The sequence below is a fragment of the Hemitrygon akajei genome, chromosome 17 (genome assembly GCF_048418815.1).
Source record: "Hemitrygon akajei chromosome 17, sHemAka1.3, whole genome shotgun sequence".
NCBI classification, from domain to species: domain Eukaryota; kingdom Metazoa; phylum Chordata; class Chondrichthyes; order Myliobatiformes; family Dasyatidae; genus Hemitrygon; species Hemitrygon akajei.
The window spans coordinates 48,834,645-48,856,227 of NC_133140.1; the positions used below are offsets into that span (position 1 = coordinate 48,834,645).

The window sequence follows — 21,583 nt, forward strand, 5'->3', positions numbered from 1 at the left end:
GTTTTTTTCCCCAGTTGCAGCCCAGGCATTTCTCTATGTTAACAGACTCAACAGGACAGGGAGAGACGTGTATCCAAAGAAAAGGTAGGGAATGAGGTGCTGAGGGGGGCAGGTAGAACAGTAGGTGATGAAAGAGACTAGAGGATCATGCAGTCAGTCAGCTCATGGAGCAGCCACCGCCAGTCTCCAGCAATGATCCACACTTGCTGTGCTGGCCAAGACGCAGCTCCAAGCCCCACATCTTTGGTGCTAAAGTGGCTAGCGCAACGCTATTAAAGCTCGGAGTGGAGTTTCAAATTCAATTCTGACACAAACTGTAAGGAGTTTGTATGTCCCTCCTGTGACCGTGTGGGTTTCCTCTGGGTGCTCGGGTTTCCTCCCAGAGCCCAAAGATGTACCAACTAGTAGGCTAATTGGTCGCTGTAAATTGTACTATGGTTAGGCTAAGGTTAAGTAGACAGGTTGCTGAGCAGTGCGGCTCATTGGGCCTGTAGGACCTGTTCCATGCTGCATTCCTAAATAAGTAAATCTTGGTGCTAAGTAGCAGCACCGTTTACCACAGCCTGACCCACACCTACTCCACACCAACTCAGTGCTGATTCCATGCTGCAACTGAACCAGGAAGTGTACATTCTTACATCAGGTTTTTATCATAGCAGAACCATCAGTAAAACATCTCTCTCTCTATAATAATATTTACAAATCACCTCTCTTCAGATTGAATCCACTGCTTGTTCCTGCGAAAGTGCTTTGAGCAATACACTAATAAACTGTTACACTTTACTTTAAACTGTTAATGTTTTACCTTGTTCTACCTCAATGCACTGTGTAATGATTTGATCTGCATGAACAGCAGGCAAGGCAAGCTTTTCACTGCTTTCAAAGTTTTCCACTCTATTTCACTAACTAATTTTTGGATCATTAAGGATAAAGAATCAACATCAGGTAATGGGGTTGCACTTAATTTTGTCTAAACCAGATGAGTTGCAGATATTAATAAATCAGGGGGGTGTTTTGGTTATTTAATTGTTGTGAGTCTATAAACTTTCAAGATTAAATCTGAATTCACAATCAGTCCAAAGTTATGCCACTGATTTACTAACACCACAAACTGCAGTAGCTTAAATACCTTAATAACCAAATACCTACAGTGGCATGCAAAAGTTTGGGCACCCCGGTCAAAATTTCTGTTACTGTGAATGGCTAAGCAAGTAAAAGATGACCTGATTTCCAAAAGGCATAAAGTTAAAGATGACAGATTTCCTTAATATTTTAAGAAAGATTAACTTTTTTATTTCCATTTTTCACAGTTTCAAAATAACAATAAGGGAAAAGGGCCCGAAGCAAAAGTTTGGGCACCCTACATGGTCAATACTTACTAACACCCCATTTGGCAAGTATCACAGCTTGTAAACACTTTCTGTAGCCAGATAAGAGTCTTTCAATTCTTGTTCGGGGGATTTTCACCCATTCTTCCTTGCAAAAGGCTTCTAGTTCTGTGAGATTCTTGGGCCATCTTGCATGCACTGCTCTTTTGAGGTCTATCCACAGATTTTCAATGACGTTTAGTCAGGGGACTGTGAGGGCCATGGCAACTTCTTCAGCTTGCGCCTCTTGAGGTAGTCTATTGTGGATTTTGAGGTGTGTTTAGGATCATTATCCTGTTGTAGAAGCCATCCTGTTTTCATCTTCAGCTTTTTTACAGACGGTGTGATGTTTGCTTCCAGAATTTGCTGGTATTTAATTGAATTCATTCTTCTCTTTACCAGTGAAATGTTCCCCGTGCCACTGGCTACAACACAAGCCCAAAGCATGATTGATCTACCCCCGTGTTTAACAGTTGAAGAGGTGTTCTTTTCATGAAATTCTGCACCCTTTTTTCTCCGAACGTACCTTTGCTCATTGCGGCCAAGAAGTTCTACTTTAATTTCATCAGTCCACAGGACTTATTTCCAAAATACACCTGGCTTGCTTAGATGTTCCTTTGCAAACTTCTGACTCTGAATTTTGTGGTGAGGATGCGGGAAAGGTTTTTTTCTGATGACTCTTCCATGAAGGCCATATTTGTGCAAGTGTCGCTGCACAGTAGAACAGTGCACCACCACTTCAGAGTCTGCTAAATCTTCCTGAAGGTCTTTTGCAGTCAAACGGGGGTTTTGATTTGCCTTTCTAGCAATCCTACGAGCACTTCTCTCAGAAAGTTTTCTTGGTCTTCCAGACCTCAACTTGACCTCCAACATTCCTGTTAACTGCCATTACTTAATTACATTACGAACTGAGGAAACGGCTATCTGAAAATGCTTTGCTATCTTCTTATAGCCTTCTCCTGCTTTGCGGGCATCATTTATTTTAATTTTCAGAGTGCTAGGCAGCTGCTTAGAGGAGCCCATGGCTGCTAATTGTTGGGACAAGGTTTGAGGAGTCAGGGTATTTATAAAGCTTTGAAATTTGCATCAGCTTGCTTTTCCTAATGATGACTGTGAACAAGCCATAGCCCTAACAAGCTAATTAAGGTCTGAGACCTTGGTAAAAGTTATCTGAGAGCTCAAATCTCTTGGGGTGCCCAAACTTTTGCATGGTGCTCCTTTCCTTTATTTCATTCTAAAATTGTACAAAACAAAAATAATACACTGATCTTGCTTGGAATGTTGAAAAGAATGTTTCATCTTTAACTTTATGACTTTTGGAGATCAATTCATCTTCTACTCACTTAACTATTCACAGTAACAGAAATTTTGACCAGGGGTGCCCAAACTTTTGCATGCTACTGTATATTGTAATACATAATGGAAGGTATGTACAAGTTTATTTTAAAAAGAGAAATTTTAAGGAATTCTTCTTTTCCCACAAAAATATGAGGTGCATGATGTTTCATTAGCAGTAAGCTAAGAAGTGAGGTGCCCCTTCCAGCACAGAGAAGAAAGTAAACACCATCCTGATGTAATGGAACCTGTCAGGTAATTTAATAACAGAAATTCACTCTCCTTTCAAGGTGATTGCAGTGCAACCAATTAAATTCAGTGAACCTGAGGATAATAGAATATTACACTTCAGAATGATACCCTAGTAGTTAATGTGCTGATTTTTTTTTGAAGAGTGATTCCGTTAATCTTACTTTTGAAAGTTAATATTAAATACTTATCTACTATCATATGAGGTGATGTATTCTATATGCTCACCTGGTACAGCGTAGTAACACTCTTTTTCAATTTAATTGGGTTTCTTTTTGGTTAATCATGGTATATCTGTGCCTTCCAGTTATCAGCACTTTCTCTTTATTCTCATCCTGCCTTTCAATCCACTTTGAATAAATTGATTTCTGAGAGGATAAATGTCACGCACCATGAGAATAATTCTATCACTGAGTAATAAACTAAACTCAGTGACTTTGAAAACTAGCCAGGTAATCTGATGTAAATATTTGCCTCCAATTCAAAATGAACCCAGAAGTAATGCTAATCAATATATCTAAAATATAATTACTTTTCAAATCAAGCAATTTGTATATTTTACTTACCATCAATTGCTAAATAAATGTAAAACAGAGGAAATTCACATTCAATGCCATCAAACAGCTGGAAAAGAAACATTTAATAAAATTATTTATAATAGTTAATTAAGCAAATAAGAATTATAGAAAATGCAACAGCAAGTTGAGTAAAAGAGATTCTATTCTTAAAGAAGCAATTAGAATTTGAAATTCAAATTTGACATAATTTTGAGCAATAAAGATTTATGAAGTTTTTAATAAAAAAACATGGAGAGTTCAATAAAAGCTTTTTCAATGTAACAACATACAAACCTTTTGGCATCTTGCAACCAGCAATAGGAAACACCAGTATAAGTAACAACTGTATGATGACTCTGTTTACTAAAGACATGAGTAACATGAGAAGGAGGGGGCCAATGGTCTGCTCTATTATTCACTAAGAACTTGGTACTTGAAGTCTTTGTTCCAAACCTGTTGTTTATATCGCTTTCCTGCACTCACCTCAGACCCATTCACTCTCTTATAGATTAAATATCTCTCAATTTCCAACTTGACTAAATTTTCAATTACTCCATATCTACAGCTTGCTGGAAAACAGATTTCTAAAGAGTCATGAACCACCGAGTGAAGAATTTCTTTTCAAATCTCCATCTGAATTATGTTTCCTTATGTTGAAACCAAGACCTGTATTTTTGAATACCACCATTAGAAAGAACATCTCAACCTTCATATATCAGAGGCACTTAAGAGCTCCAATATTGTCTTGGCGACTTGGACAACAGTCAAGGTTTTGGCTTCCATTACGAATCATCAGGAGAACCCAAGGATGAAGGGGTGAATGATTTGCCCAATGAGGTCAGAGTGTGGGATTGGAAAAGGGAAACCACTGGACATACTATATGCATTCATGAGAGATTATTGAAGGCCAGGGAAAACATGGTGTAGTGACCATGGACAGCTGGCCTAATTGAGCATCAGGTGGTCACTCACACGATACACTAGGCAGCTCAGGACAGTGGGATGTTGTACATGCAGTTAAGTGAACAACTATTTAGTGGGTGGGAAAGAGATCTAGACACCACTGACAAGTAAACATATATTGTCCAACTCTAATCCAACTTTAATTTCCCTTGTGCAAATTGTGATTGGCCATATTTTAAACAGAGTTCTTCCACAGGATGTATTCCACAACACTGTAAGGCAAGAGTTCTGGGACTTAAATCAGTGACAATGAAGGAACTGCAATATATTTCCAAGTCAGGATGGTATGCACTTTGGGGTGAAGATGCAGTGGGTGACGTGTCCTTATGTTTATTGCTTATCACATTCCTGTTGGCAATAGTCTACGGTATGTATGGCTGTTGCTGTTAAAACAAAGTAAAAGTTATTATCAGAGTACATCTATGCCACCACACACAACCCTCAGATTCTTTTACCTGCAGGCATTCTTAGCTAATCTACAGAACAGTAAATGTAAACAGGATCAATGAACAACAAACTGTGCAAATGCAAATATAAATAGTAATAAATAACGAGTATGAAATAACAATATAAAGAGTTCTTAAAATAAGACCATCAGTTGTGCGAACACCAGAAAAAGAATGAACAAGAGAAACTTTTTGTTTACATAATACATTTTCTCTCCAATCCTGCCGAAAGGTTTAATGGGTTTTCAAGGCAGCAACCATCATTCCAGTGCCAAAGGAGGCAACAGTAACCTGCCTGAGTGACTTTCATCTGGTGGCATTAACGTCAACCATTATGAAATGCTTTGAGCTGTTGGTCATGGAGAACATTAAAGCCTTTCTCCTGGCTATATTGGACCCTTTCCAGTTCGCTTATCACTCAAATCGATTCCCTGACGATGCAATAGTCTCCGCCCTCCATTCTGTCCTGTCCCAACTGGAAAATGGGGTCTCATATGCCAGGTTTATAGACTTCAGTTCGGCATTCAGCACCATCATTCCCCAGAAACTAGTGGGAAACTGTCCTTGCTGGGTCTCAACACCTTCCTCTGCAATTGAATACTGGACTTCTTAACAGAAAGGCTAGCCAGTCCATGGGAAGTAATGCCTCTTGTCCCATTATACCGAGCACTGGTGCTCCTCAAGGCTGTGTGCTCAGCTCACTGCTGACGCATGACCGTGTCACAGGATCCAGCTCAAACTATGTCATCAAGTTTGTGGATGATACAACAGTGGTCATCAAGAACAATGACAAGATGGAGTGGAGAGAGGAAGTGGAGTGGCTGTTGGGTTAGTGTGAGAAGAACAACCTAAGCCCGAACGAAGAGAAGACAAAAGAAATCATTGTGCCTTCAGGAAGATGCAGACGAACAAACCCCTATGTGAATACATGGCTTCACCAGAGAGAGTTAAGTGCACTAGGTTCCTGAGAGTTCACATCACAGTTGACTTCACCTGGTCCCTTAATATCACCTCCCTGAACAAGAAGGCACAGCAGTGCCTCCACTTCCTAAGAAGATTGAGGCAAGCAAGGCTCCTCTCCCCACCATCTTAACTGCGTTTCACAAGAGCACCATTGAGAGCATCCTGACAAGTTGCATCTCCATCTGGTATGGGAGCAGTCGAGCATTGGACCAGAAGTCCCTACAAAGGACTGTGAGAACAGCTGAGAGGATCATAGGGGTTTCCCTACCATTTACCGGGGACAAATATCAGGAGCACTGCATACGCAGGGCCCTGAGTATTATTAAATATCCTACCCATCCATCCAACAACCTCTTTGACTTTCTACCATCAGGCAGGAGACTCCGAAGCATTAAAACAAGAACAGTCTGGATGAGAAACAGTTTCTTCCCCCAGGCCATCAGGCTTCTGAATTCCTTGCCTCATTATATGCAAAGTGTCACTGGTTAATCTGTTCCAGTACCATACTTCATGTTTATGTACTTTAGTTTGTTATTTATGCATGATTCATCTGATCTGTAGATTTTATCCTTACCTTCATAAGTTATTGTGTGTTATGTGTACCACTGTGTTTTGGACCCTGGTTTGGAGAAACGTTGTCTTGTGTCTATATACATTATATACATGTATACAGTTAAATGACAATAAACTTGACTTGGTCAAATGCTACTCTGATGTCAAGAACAATCAATTTCACCTCACATCTAGAATTCAGCTCTTTGGTTGTTAGAGAGATTATTAAAGAGTACATTATGACTGTGATGAGATCTCCCATTAGATTGACTAGGCAGTAGTTAGCTGGATAGGATAATGCCTTTTTATGTATGAACATACCAAGGTGACTTTCCAAACATTTGAGTGAATTGTTGTAATTGCATTGCAGTAAGTTGGCTAGAGATGTAGAGTAGTTAGTTCTGGACTATAAGACTTCAGCAGTGCAACTGGGAAATGATTTAGTCACAAGGCCATATTCTATCCAGTCCTCTCAGGTATTTCTTGATATCACATGGAGTGAATTTAATTGGTTGAAGACTGACTCCTGCAACAGTGAGGATCTCAGAAGGTAGGCAAGATGGATCATGAACTCAGCACTTTTGGATACACAGGGTTACAAATGTTTTAGCCTCCTCTTTAGTAACAATGTGGAAGGCCTTGACATCGTGGATAACAGGATATTCTGGAAGTCCTCTTCCCGTACACATGCAGTTGTCCACTTATAAATAGATGCGGCAGATACGCTGAACTTTGATCTGATCCATTAATTGTGTGATCACTCAGCAAGTCCAATTGCTTGTATCTATTGTTCAAATTCATCTAGCCCTATATCATTGCTTTGCCAATTTGCACTTTAATTTTGAAGGTAGCTTCCTTATTCACATTTGACTTGAAGCCAGGAGATGTCATGGGGTCTACAACTGATGCTGAAAACATTCTGGTAACATTTATCCATTTGTGCGTTACTGTACCACCAATTTTGGCGGGTCTACCTTAACATTGGAATGAAACATACACAGTGATTACTCTTAAGGTGTGATGATAATACTATGTAAGCAGTCACTAAGGGATCACTATCCACACTAACGTACCAAATAAAATTATTTCTGGTACAACATAGCTGAAGTTACTTAGAGGCATAAGGATAGGTCACATCAGAAGTGACAAATGAAATTGCAGTCTGGCAAAAAGTGAACTGGAAATACTGATCAGCCTACCTTCCCAATGTATTCCAGTAGCCTCTCTCACCCAAAGTTTGTAATAAATGTGAAGTTAACCAACTTTGCTTCTGTTCTCAACTTGCATTGTTTATATAGAATTAATGGCACCAGCAGCGAACGTATGCCAAGCCACTATATTTAAAGGTATCCTTTCTTTTCTCTGATTTAGCCAAATTTTAGCTTGAAGTAAATTGCCCCAGGAGAGACCTTCTAGTCTAATTTATGCTGTGGCATAATATTGTTAAAATATAAATAAATCAATCCCAGGAACATAAGAATAATTGGACTGTTTTTTTCATTTTGCTGGTTTTCTGATAATATTGATAGTGCAGTGGCTAATTAATTGTTGCAATCAATTATAACCACTTCATCAAGAAGAAATATCGTTGCAGTGAAAAAAAAATCCAGAATTGCAAATATAGTCACCTGTTCCTCAATTATACTATACTTACCAAGTGGCATATCCCAAGTCACCTCTATACAGTATTTTATAGTGTAATTTTCTGAAAAAGAACTTCTTAATATCCTTGCTGCAAGTTTGCTAGAGTTGTTGGCTAGGGATTTAAAGTAATATGCAAGGGGTTGGGAACCGGAGTGACAGAGCAGACTGGGCAGTTGGTATACAAGTCAATGCAATGTGTATTGAAACTGTGAGGAGCGACAGGCAGATGACAGGGCAAAACTGCAGTCAGTGGGACGAGTTCAAGTGTAATATGGGGGCAAAACCAAAATTGATGAAGGAAATAGGACTGGAGGTGTTATATTTGAATGCACACAATTTATGGAGTAAGATAGATGATCTTGTAGTGCAGCTAGAGATTGGCAGGTACTGTGAGCATCACTGAGTTGTAGCTGAAAGTAGATCACAGTTGGGAGCTTAACATTCAATATTGCATTGAAAGGACAGGCAGGTAGGCAGGGGTCAAGGGGATTTTGTTGGCAGGAAATGAAATCAAATTCTTAGAAAGAGGTGAAATAGGATCAGAAGATGTAGAATCCTTGCAAGCTGAGTTAAAAAACTGCAAAGGTAAAAGACCCTGAGCTATAGACAGGCCTCTGAACAGTAGCCAGCATGTGGGATACCAATTAAATGTGAGATAGAAAAGGCATGTAAAAACGGTAGTGTTATGATAATCGTAGGGGATTTCAATCTGCAAGTAGACTGGGAAAATCAGGTTGGTGCTGGATCCCAAGAGAGGGAATTTGTAGAATGCTTAAGAGTTGGCTTTTTAAAGCATCTGATTGAGCACACTAGGGAAAGGCAATTATAGAGTGGGTGTTGTGTAATGAACCAGATTTGATTAGGGAGCTTAAGGTAAAGGAACTTTCCCTGTAGCTTGAGAGAGAAGCTAAAGTCAGATGTATCAGTATTACAATAGAGTGAAGGACATTACACGGGCATGAGAGAGCAGTTGGACAAAGATGATTGGAACGGAACATTATCAGGGATGATAGCAGAACAGAAATGGCTGGAGTTTCTGGGGGCAGTTTAGAAGGCACTGGATAGATACATTGCAAAAATGAAGAAGTATTCTAAATGGAAGATTACACATCATGGCTGATATGGGAAGTCAAAGACAGCATAAATAGAAAAGAGAGAGCATATAATGCAGCAAAAATCAGTGGGAAGTTAGAGGACTGGGAAGCTTTTAAAAACCAACAGAAGGCTACAAAAAAAACCATACGGAGAAAAAAATTGAAATACAAAGGTAAGCTATCCAATAATATCAAAGGGGATACAAAAATTTTTTTCAGGTACATAAAGAGTAAAAGAAAGGCAAGAGTGGATTTATGAAAATTTAAATCTGCCCAAGCTACCTTGATTTCGGCTGGTTTGTAATAACGTCGTGAATGGTCCTCCAATCCAGTTCTGTATCCATCTCTTGAGAAGCGTTTCAATCCATATCTTCCTTTCAGTTTGCGAATAACTTTCTCAAGAGTTTGATCAAGCAAGGCATCATCGTCCACTGCAAATGCAGGGTAAGTTATACATGGCAGCAGGGCAGCATCAGTATTCTGAAGAAAATATTAGAGAATGCAGTTAATGTTCTTGCTGTGATTAACAACAAAATGTTTTCATTGATTTAACCTCCTCATAGTTTATTAAATGATATTTAATATTTTATTCAATATATATTCACAGAAAAATGGTTGTATAAAATTACAGAATATTTATATAGGTATAGAAACTGGGCCAAACAACTTAATCCTATAGAAATCAACAATAAATTGGGAAAAGTGTGTACTTATACTATATTAGTCCTTAAACTGCATTTTGCCTTGGGGGGTTACTTGTGGATTAAGCTCAGCAGAAGACTCTATGCTCTACCACTAGCACCAAGTCACAATATCCAAGTTGCACTCCTTATGCTTAGAAATCCAATGTTCCAGCGCAGTATTGAGAAAATACTACACTGTCAGAAGTTCTGTCTGTTGGATGAGATGATAAACCAAGGATAAATAAGTTAATAAATCTGCCAGCCTCTCACCAATACAGGCAGTATCTCTCACATCTGGTAAGATTTATATCTGGATCAACATTAAAACAGAAAATCAGGACACTATACTTTCCTGCTTATGGTAGCTTGCTATGAACCAGAATCAGGTTTAATAACACTAGCAGATGTTGTGAAATGTGTTGCTTTGTAGGAGCAGTACATTTCCCACAATATCACAGTGACTTCAATGGCAGTAAGGTGTTTGAAGGGTCACACAGAAACAAAGAAAGATGTTGTATGAATAAAGTCTGTTGTTTCTATTTATTGTTCCTCTATTAAGAAACAAAGATGGTCAGCAGTTCGCGTTAAAAGGGCTAAATAACAAGGAACTGAAGCTGTTTTATTTTCACCATGGACTTATTGCTTTATAAAATGAATAAAACAAACTATAGTTTTTGAACCATGTTTCTGTGGGTCCAGCCTCTACAAACAATAAATGCAATTTACAAATAGTAGAACATAATATATGAATGAAAATAATTATATTGAAATATTCACATTTATAACCCCAATAACTAAGATTTTTGATAATTCTCATCAGTCTCAAAATAATATAACTCAAGCATTTTAGGTCTTTGAATTGGTCTAATTCAAGTCTTCACTGCAAGATGGCATTTCAAGGTACTAATACTTTATTCACATTGAAGCACTCATTTGAATATTCCCAGAGATTTTAGGGTACCTACATATAATTAAAATTCTTGTTGACAAGCTCTATATAAAGACACTGTTGAACTTTGCAAATAAGGATTAGCAAATGTTTGCAAAATTTATACAAAAAAGTTTGGTGTTGGGCTTAACATGGTTTTGCTCATGTAGCATTAGACTAAGTAAATTCTTCAAAGGATCTATTATTATGCCAAAATGCTAACTCCAGTTGAAAACTGTTGATCCACAGGTACTAGCAGTGACCAATATATGTTTAAATATAAAAATTAGAAGGTAATTTCTAGCCCTCCAAACCAATGCATGATTTTAAACAGTGAGGTGAGTTATGCAGAACAGTTAATTCTTTTCATGAAATGCTTATCATCTTCAGAAATACTTACATGGGATCTAGATTCCCGTGGAAGGAGTGAACAAAGCGTTTGTCTGTTTCGATTGTGTGCATCAAAATCAACAAAAATGACAGACCAAGAGCAACCCTAAATAAGGTCAAAAGGATATATATTTTATGATTATTAAACACATGGATAGACCGTATGTACACAATATGCACAAACCAGTAATTATCTCTTTCTCACAATTATTTTGAAAATAATGATGATTGCAGTAACTTGCATTTATATATTGTATTAAACATAAAAAAGCATTTCTACTGATTTCACAACACTGATTTACAATCAAAACATTAACACTCGGGATCAAAATGAGAATTTTACATCAAATAATTGCTTAGGTGTTTCTTTAACCGAAGCTTTATAAGATAATGATGCAGGAGCAAGAACAATCTTTAAATAATTGGGGAAAATAACTTTCTAATGCATTTAAAAGAGCATAGCTGATCTCTGGTATTAACCACAATAGTTCTGAGAAGTGATTTGTAATCCTATCCTCTTCAGTATCGAAGGCATGACTTAATAGATATCTCTCAGAACTAAATTTTATTAGGTTGCTAGATGAAATAAACTCAAAATGTACTGGTTTATCAAAGTAACAGAATAACATTGCACAAGTTTGACGTTATAAACTTCAAATTAGGATTGATATATTGCAGAGAAAAGGTTAAAAATTGATCTATGCTGCAAAACAGCATATTAGTGATCTGGACTGTAGATATTTAAGAAATGAATGTTGAAATAGGAAAATATACCAGTTGTAAGTATGACTAAAGATAATCTTAAATTAAAGAATTTAGTATTTGATGGAACTTGTGGGTCCAATGCTTTCAGTACCACACAGCCATTACCAATGGCCAGAAGTGAGTATTAAAAAGCTGTATATAAGTATTACATTCTTAACCTATGAAACTCAAAGGATATTTTTGTAAATCAAGATATATTTATTATGAATTTGTTATATTTATTATTGTTATAACCATATAACAATTACAGCACGGAAACAGGCCATCTCGGCCCTTCTAGTCTGTGCTGAACGCTTACTCTCACGTAGTCCCATTGGCCCGCACTCAGCCCATAACCCTCCATTCCTTTCCTATCCATATACCTATCCAATTTTACTTTAAATGACAATACCGAACCTGCCTCTACCACTTCTACTGGAAGCTCATTCCACACAGCTACCACTCTCTGAGTAAAGAAATTCCCCCTCGTGTTACTCCTGAATGTTTATTTCAATATGCCCCTTCCCTTCACCCCACTGAAGGTATTTATGTCTCTAGACCTTTTACAGCCTTCTTCAGCCAGTACTCCTCCCACCCCACTTTAGGTATTTGTTTAAAACATCACTTTTTGACAGGATTCCAGACTGCTCGCTTCTTCTTTGGATAGTATTAACTTTTTATTTTCCCTTTCTACCCACTACAAGCATTTTGGCATCTGATCCATGTAAAATCTACTTAATAGGTCCCAAATAAATACAAAATTCCATTGAATGGTTCACTGTTATTTTATACTTTTTTCAGTTAAATTGCTCAGAAAGAGGTCTCTACTATTTAAACATTTTTTTAATTATAAAAATTGACTTTTATCTGAATTAATGTTCCTTCTTTGTTGGTTCATTTCAACTACACTCAGGCCAAACATTTCAAGTTTTACCTCTGCTTTCTGTTGAGTTAGACAGATCCACAGGCATTCAATCCCAGAAGATCGAACACTGATTTAGAAGGTCTCTTTATTGCTCAAGCAACACAAAATGCTGGAGGAACTCAGCAGGACAGCATTTTGTTCCTCCGGTATTTTGTGTGTGGTGCTTAGACTTCCAACATCTGCAGATTTTCTCTTCTTTATTGCTCAAAATGTATTTAGGTAAAGTAAATAGAGGAGATTGAATACAACAGTTCTCCAAAATGAGTTCAGTAATTGTGATGCACACCTGAAATAACTTTCTGAAATACTGAAAAAATAGTACAACACAAGAGGTACAGTGCCCTTTGGAATCTTCTGACGCTGCCCTGAACTAGATACGAAACTAATTTGAGAAGTCAGCTATGTGATACATTTTTCCCTTCATAAACTGAAAAATTCTGTATTTATGCAAAGCTCTATTGAGATAATCAAAGTACAATTTCAAATCCATTTACACCAAAATGTTTATGGAAGGTCATCCTTGAGGGTCCATAGTTAGTAACTCAACAAAAATGAGCATCTATTAAATATTATGTAGAGTTTAATTTAGAAATAGATTTGCTGTTAAGTAATAAATACAATTTTAATAAAGTGTCTCAAGTTGATATTTTATGCATACACTTATTGGTATTTGCACTGGATTTATGTTCATACAATAATAAGTCTCTTTAATAATAATAAACCATTAAAAGAAGCTTCTGTTGTTTCGTGTATTAAGTGAAATTTTGGTGACATTGATAATGGTCCCATGTTTTCACACCACTTAAGTTAACCAAAAATTATAACTCCTGTTATATTTCATCTCAGTGGTTCTGAAATCTCTAAAAATATATGCATGAGGATGTCTATTGTTCATGTTTTCAACAACTGTGCAACTGTGGCACAAATTCTTCCCTCAGTTCTGGTTTGAGGTTTCAAGTAGAAATTGTCATCCTTGCTCACCTTACAAAAGTAATGTAAATTTAGAACATACTTCTAAATTTCATTAGAATCAGGTTAAACAAATATAACATCTAACACTATTCCACCATAAATATTTCTATTATTTTATTAAAATTTTATTACATTATCATTCAAAAATATTTTACACACAAGTTAATTGCCTTTGCAACTAGCAAATTTAATTAGATTTACAAACATAGTCAAATAATTATTTAACCATCAAAGAATGAATACATTTCCCTCATGTGTTGAAAAAAAGATCTAATTTGTATTTTGTATCTTCCTGCAAATCATTTGTAGATTAGATTTCTTCACCAAGGATCATGAAAAACAATGAAAATGCAATTGCTAACTTCAGTAAATTAAGTTTCCTTGCTGGGTGATGCTTATTAATTAGCTCTTCACTTAAATTATAAATAGCATCCTGCATAAACATTAGATGGTAGAAAATAATGTACTATTGTGACCTTGCATGATTTCTTATTTTGCATTTGTAAATGGATTACTAACAGTTACAAATTAAGATATTAAAATTGAAAACTGACATATTTAATTAAGAATACCTGATTTCCAAAGAGATTAAATCCATTGATTGCTTCCAAAGCAGCTTTGGCCATACCAACAGAACTATTGAAATAAAAAAACATGCTTGAAATCTCAAAATCAATACAAGTACAAAATCAATATAATACAAACATTTTAGAAATGAATGACGCTCGATAGGTTTTTCTGCTGATGTGGCAAATACAGAGGCATTACACATTGCTGAATGGTTGTGGCAAGGGGAAGAGTGCAGAGAAATTCAGAGAAATGCTAACAAATCCCAGCATTATAAATTAATGCATGTTAAGCAGTGGTTCCCAAAGAGGCCAATAAAGATAAAAGTGGTTGTTCGGGGGGGGGGGGGGCGGGGGGGCGGTTTGCGTGCTTGGTAGCAAGCTGAGAGATTACAAGCTTTATGCAAGAAATGAATTTACATATTATAAGCATTTGATCCTCATAACTGATTATAATGATCAAGTAATCACCTCATTTTTTGCTAGCCCACTGTTCTCTTAAACTTTGCTTGAAACTCATTATAGGTGTGGAAAAGCAATGTACGATTTCTGTGCTTGCCATATCAGAAATATACCAGCTGGGTAGCCTCCAACCTGATGGCATGAACATTGACTTCTCTAACTTCCATTAATGCCCCTCCTCCCCTTCTTACCCCATCCCTGATATATTTAGTTTCCCCCCCCCCTTTTTTTTCCCTCTCTTTCTGCCCATCACTCTGCCTGTTCTCCATCTCCCTCTGGTGCTCCCTTCCCTCTTTCTTTCTCCCCAGGCCTCCCGTCCCATGATCCTTTCCCTTCTCCAGCTCTGTATCCCTTTTGTCAATCACCTTTCTGGCTCTCAGCTTCACCCCACCTCCTCATTTCGCATTTCCCCTCCCCCTCCTACTTTCAAATCTCTTACTATCTTTCCTTGCAGTTAGTCCTGACGAAGGGTCGGCCCGAAACGTCAACAGTGCTTCTCCCTATAGATGCTGCCCGGCCTGCTGCATTCCACCAGCATTTTGTGTGTGTTGTTTGAATTTCCAGCATCTGCAGATTTCCTCGTGTCTGCAGATTAAAGTATGCGGAGTGTTTGATGGTTCTGGGCCTGTATTCACTGGAGTTTAGAAGAATGAGTGGGGATCTCATTGAAACCTACTGAATATGGAATATTGAACTGTCTGGATAGAGTGAATGTGGGGAGGATGTTTGCTATAGTAGGGGAGTCTAGGACCTGAAGGTACAGCATCAAAATAGAGGGATGTCCATTTAGTACAGAGATACGGAGGCATTTCTTTAGCCAGAGGGTAGTGAACCAGTGGAATTCAATGGAAGTCATTGGGGATCGTTTAAGAGGAAGCTGATATTTTCTGGATTAGTCAGAGTACTAAAGTTATGGGGAGAATGGGGTTGAAGGGGATAGTAAATCAGCCATAATGGGATGGTGGAACAGACTCAATGTGTTCACTGACCAACTTCTGCTTCTATGTCTTGTGGTCATATGGTCTATTATATGGAGTATCGTGCAGATGGCTAAATTGCCTCACCTTTCCCCCCCCACATCCTGCATTTTTTCTTTTAACCTTGTTTGCCTGTCCAATTTATTTTGAAAGTCAAGATCAATACATTGCAGTTCCTGAACATTGTTGTCCAAGTGGTTGTGTAACACGCGTCATATGTGCAATAAGTAATTACATTTTCACCTTACTTTGCATTGCATGCTGTTTTCTCCGCAGAATTTGTTAGTAATGCTACTTTAAAATTCACTGTATTAGGATGTGGATGATAAAAGAACTCCAATCGTGTTCTTGGGTGAGGAGTTTCATTATTTGGAGCTAGTAGTAAAGAAGAAATGGCAACATACTTTCAAGTCAGATGGGAGGCAAATTGAAAGGGAAACATCATGGTGGTTTTCTCATGTACCTGCTTTCTCTATCCTTCTGGATGGGTTTAAAAGGTGCTGAAAGGAATTAACACCTTTCATGGGGATTCTGCATGATGCTGAGCTTCTTGAATATTGTTATAGCTGTCCTCACAAACACATATGGACAATATTCCATTGTCCTAATTTGTACCCTATAGAAAGTAGAAATGATTTGGGAAGTCCATCTTATGAACAGAATTTGTATGTCCAGTACAGTTGAGACTCTAGTGAAGAGTAATCATACAGGGTGTTATTGTTTTAAAATTTTATGGTGTCACCATTACTAAGGGCAGGTAATCAGAATCTATTTTCATGAATATGGCTTTTGACCAGCACTTCCATAGCACGGACTGTGTCATTTTCTGAGAAGTTATGAGAAGTGAACATTTTGTGCATTCTCATTTCTGACCTCATGTAGGGAAGTTCATTGATGAAGAAGTTGAAGACAACTTAGTCAATGGCACTGTCCTAAAGAAACTCCACAGCAATATCCTGGAGCTGAAATGACTGATTTCTGAATTCATACCTATCTCCAGGTATCTGCATCGATGCCTACAGACTTAGGTTTTACCAGGGCTCCCTAATATTCTTAAAACCACAGAATGAAATTAAGATTTTTACAATAGAAACAAAACTGGAGTTACCAATGAAAACAAAATTACATACTTAATGCTGCTTATAAAATTGTAATTGTTCATTATAGTAGGTTGAGTAATTTACTATTTTAGTTTTGCATTTGGTCAACATATTACAGTTATTAAAAATTACTGTGCAATAGCAATCAAGTGCAAAGCCCTACCTTGAGTGTAGTTCAGTGCTCCCATTGTTGTACTTGCTTCCTCTTTCCCACATACCATAATCTGGTCTACGGTAACTTCTTTCCACACAGAAAACAAGATTTTGAATGAAAGATACCTATTTTAAAAAAAACACAACTGAGCATAGGCTGACAACATTCAATAATTATTTTAGATCTGACTACACCACAATGCTTTTTGCCCCCCTTAAATATTTAAGAGAAATCCTTCCTAACTCACTTGCCTATTTTGCTTAATCAAGCAAACAAAGTTAAATATCATGATACCATAACTTGGATTATTTTTTCCTTCATTTTGTGCTTGATACTGGCACTTTTATGCAAAGTCTTTCCATAAATTGTTTACAGATATTTTTATTTTGTCTCCAGTTTCCATTCAAACACCCACAAAGGAAAATTGAAATTTAAGAGGCAAATCATTCTGCACTTGCCTATATACATCACAACAAAAACAATCTGCAATTGCAAACAGTGTAGAGCATCTTAATTTGTCAGACAATTAATACATCTCCCAAACCTGCAACTTCTACCACCCAGAAGAAGAGAAGCAGGTTCATAAAAACACCAGGATTCCAAACCACATCACCATTTCTTCAGCAGTAGTGAGTTTACATACTAGAATAACCAACCCAGTATTATAAACTTTACCGGTTCTAGGCAACATCTCATCACCATCTTTCCAATAGCAATTTACAAATGAATAGAAAATGCTAGCTCCACCATGATGCCTATATTGCATACAAAAAATAAAAAAAATCTGAATTCAAATGTCACTTATAATAGTCAAATACTGAGCTAGCTTTTCAGTCAGATGTTAATATTGAAGCACATGATTCAGTAAGCACCATACCTTATGTAGTTGTGTTTAATACAGTCGGCCCTCCTTATCCGCGAGGGGTCCCGGAACCAATCCCTCGCGGATACCAAAAAACACAGATGCTCAAGTCCCTTATTAAACCTGTTTTAGTGCAGTGGACTTTAGGACCCAGCGGAACCCCCAACCTTACTTAACCTGTCTCAGAGTGGTGGTCTTTAGGACCCGGAGGAGCCCTGAATCCGCAGTGTTTCTGTTCACGAAAATAATCATGATCACGATTGAAAATAAAGTAGAAATAATAAAGTGATCGGAAAGAGGTGAAACGCCATTGGTCATTGGAAAAGCGTTAGGCTACAGTCCGTCAACAATTGGAACAATTTTAAAGGATAAAGTGAGAAAGGCCCTGCCCCGATGAAAGCTACAATTATTAATAAGCAACGCAGTGGTTTAATTATTGAAATACATACGTTTCTTAAGTGTTTTATATGCAAAGAAAGGTAAAATATATACTATTTTCTAAGACAAACGTTTGACTAACTGACGCTAAATAATACTGAATGTAGCTGTTCCGACTTACTTAGTAAGAGAACTTCTGATTTTTTCCGATCCCAATCCACGATAACCTACGCACGTCCTCCTGTATACTTTAAATCATCTCCACATTACTTATAATACCTAATACAATGTAAATGCTATGTAAATAGTTGCTATACTGCATTGTTTAGGGAATAATGACAAGAAAAAAAGTCTGTACATGCTCGAACAACAAGTGCTGGAACAGCACTTCCAGGTTTTCTCGATTCACGGTTGGTTGAATTTGCGCTTGCGAAACTCGCGGATAAGGAGGGCCGACCATACTGCATATTGTGTGTATCAAAAATTGACAAATTCACCATGTCCATCATAATTGTATCAACTATCTCTGTTATCAGATGATAAAAGGCCAATGTCTGTTCAAATGTGTACACTCAAATTCACTTCACCTAATCTTAGTGTCTTGTATTTCTGGCTACAGACAATTCTGATTAAGATTTGAGATGCCTCATTAGTCCCTCTGATGCCTTTAAATCTTTTTCCCTCTATTGTAACTCTCCAGAGCTTATGCCTCTTCAGATTTCTCTTATGCATAATTTTCTATTCTATGTATTACATGCTCTTTCTCACTCAAACAAAATTGTATCTTCAGCATTGCTAATGAGGTGACTTTGTTAAATGGACAAGAGCCTGTACATTTCCATTTGAGTTAATATCCTATTAACCATCAATAGAACAAAACATTTGTCTTAGTGTTTAACATGCGACTGAACAATATAATACCTTGAAATATAAACCAAACACCTACTGAATAAGATATAGTCAGCAACTTGTTGTTGTTGTTGTTCGTCCTTCGGAGTCGAAGATGACCATGACTTCTGTCAGGTGGAGGGTTTGTGACTGTGGGTCCGGAGGTGACCGGTGAGGCCAATCCGGGCCCTGAAAGCTCGCCCACATGTGGGACACATGAGGGTAGGTGCTGCAGTGGGAGTGGAGGTAGCTCGAGCCTTGCGCGATCAGTTGATGGTTATCATTTCTTAGCATTGTGAAATAGTATAATTCTTATGTAAGGAAAAATGACATGACTGAGAGCAAAAATCCTACAGCGTTCATTTGTGATAAAGTGGTAAGTGCAGGACCCAATGAAAAGCAACAACATCAAGTCAATCAAGATAAACTGGTAAGGGCAACAGTTCTGAGGAAAGGAGGTGTTCTGTGTTGATGGATTTTTCAGACCAATGACCTACCTAAGTAACCAGCAGTAGACAATGGTTTAAAGTGATAATGAAGGAAAATTCAAGGAATGATAGCTTTGTATTTCCATGAAGTGTGTAAATTATTGCGTAAAATCAAGCACACAGTGAAAGGAAGGATCACAAAGATCAGCCTGACCTGCGGAGTTCCTGCAGAATTTTTTGTGCATTGCTTGAATTTCCAGTATCTGCAGATTTTCTCTTGTTTATATACTTCCTGTAATTGATTTACTTATTTGTTTTTTTTCTTTCTAAATTTATCATGTATTGCTGCTAAGTTAACAAATTTCACGACACATACCAGTGATAATAAACCTGATTCTGCTTCTGAATGAGGGAATAGCAAAATTACTAATAGCTATTTTGCAAGTGCTTTTACAGTATAAACCATAAAGAATGAACTAAAAATTGTTAGGTCTTGGGAGACCTCAAATGAGAACTTTTAAACATACCCTGATAAATCCAAATCAGAATCAGGATTATTTTCACTGACCTATGTCGTGAAATTTGTTGTTTAAGAAAGTATACTGAAAAATATTAATTATACCAATATCTGATGATCTAAATCCTAGGGTGTGGAAATATTGAATCCATGGATTTAGATTTCAGAGCAATCCCATATGAACGAAGACAGTAAAACTAAGGTAACATTCAAGAATAAGACAGAGAGAGAACAATGAACAGTAGCAGACATCTGTGGTGTGTAAACAGCTAAAATCTACTATTATTAATATGCAACTCGGCAAAAGAAAGTTTAAAAAAATAATTCAGCAGACTTGAGACTGTCCAGTTATAGAAAATTGCGGTATTTATGAACTAGCTTAATTGTAAAATACCCTGAAAATGCTTTGTCCCCTTAAATTATGTCTGGATGACATTTTAATGACACGCTAAGTCATAAATACTTTATAGAAAAATCTTTGGTCCTTAAAATTAAATGTTATGAATATGTATTATTATCCCATCAGATAACTAATAATGTTTATTCATGATATTTCAGCTTCAATATTAATATGTATATGTTCCAATCTATAAACATTTTACAGAGCATGAAATAAAATACTAATTGGAAATAAGGATTCTTTTTCCTGGTTTGTTGTTTGTGATAATCTTTTGAAAAGCTACTCAACCAGTTTAATGGTTTACAGCTGCAGAATGTAAGGAATCTCTTTCACTACTGTCTAATAGCTTAAGGGAAAGTCCATAACACAGAGATTGCTGTATCTAGTCAAGGTCAGTAGCAAGTACTATTGTTTACTGCAGTCTGCAAAATCCAGTGCATTTTAGATTTTCAAACAAATTTGATAGGGAGTCAATTTTTTTAAAAATGACACAAAATAATAAGCAAAGAAAACTCATTAATGAATCAGAAACGAAAAAGGAATAAATAGCAGCATTGTGTAGCCAGTGAAAGGATGCAAATATTTGTGCCTTTATTTGTCATATATACATCAAAACGTACAGTGAAACGCTTCATTTGTGGCAAATCATTGAGCACACAGCGCTGGGGAACCCGCAAGTATCGCCACACTTCAGGCACCAACTTACCATGCTCACAATTCATTAACCCTAACAGTATGCCTTTGAACTGTGGGAAGAAACCAGAGCAGCTGGAAGAAGTCCAAGTGGTCACAGACAGAATGTACTAACTCCTTATAGACAGAAGTGGGAATCAAACCCCGATCTTAGTTAGCTGCTGCAAAGCACTTAACTAACTGCTACACTTCTGCACTGTCCCAAAATAGAAAATAATTATTTACTGCCTTTTACAATGAAACAAGGACTGTGTAATATATCCAAGATTCATGCGGTATAAAGTTCAATTGCTATGTAGGTAGTGAGGAGGATGCAGGATATAAAAATGGCACATTGAATACAACA

General features: G+C 37.2%; 1 protein-coding gene across 3 annotated transcripts in view; it reads right to left on the minus strand.

The window, feature by feature from the left end:
• phkb (phosphorylase kinase, beta) overlaps window positions 1-21,583 on the minus strand; it is a 264,413-nt gene that overhangs the window by 166,076 nt on the left and 76,754 nt on the right. For all 3 annotated transcript variants that reach the window (XM_073070072.1, XM_073070073.1, XM_073070070.1), the window contains 5 exons: window positions 17,081-17,196; window positions 14,385-14,448; window positions 11,182-11,277; window positions 9,453-9,650; window positions 3,518-3,575 (listed from right to left, as the gene is read on the minus strand). In XM_073070072.1, the coding sequence (XP_072926173.1) occupies window positions 3,518-3,575; window positions 9,453-9,650; window positions 11,182-11,277; window positions 14,385-14,448; window positions 17,081-17,196 (532 nt within the window). The remainder of the gene's footprint in view (window positions 1-3,517; window positions 3,576-9,452; window positions 9,651-11,181; window positions 11,278-14,384; window positions 14,449-17,080; window positions 17,197-21,583) is intronic.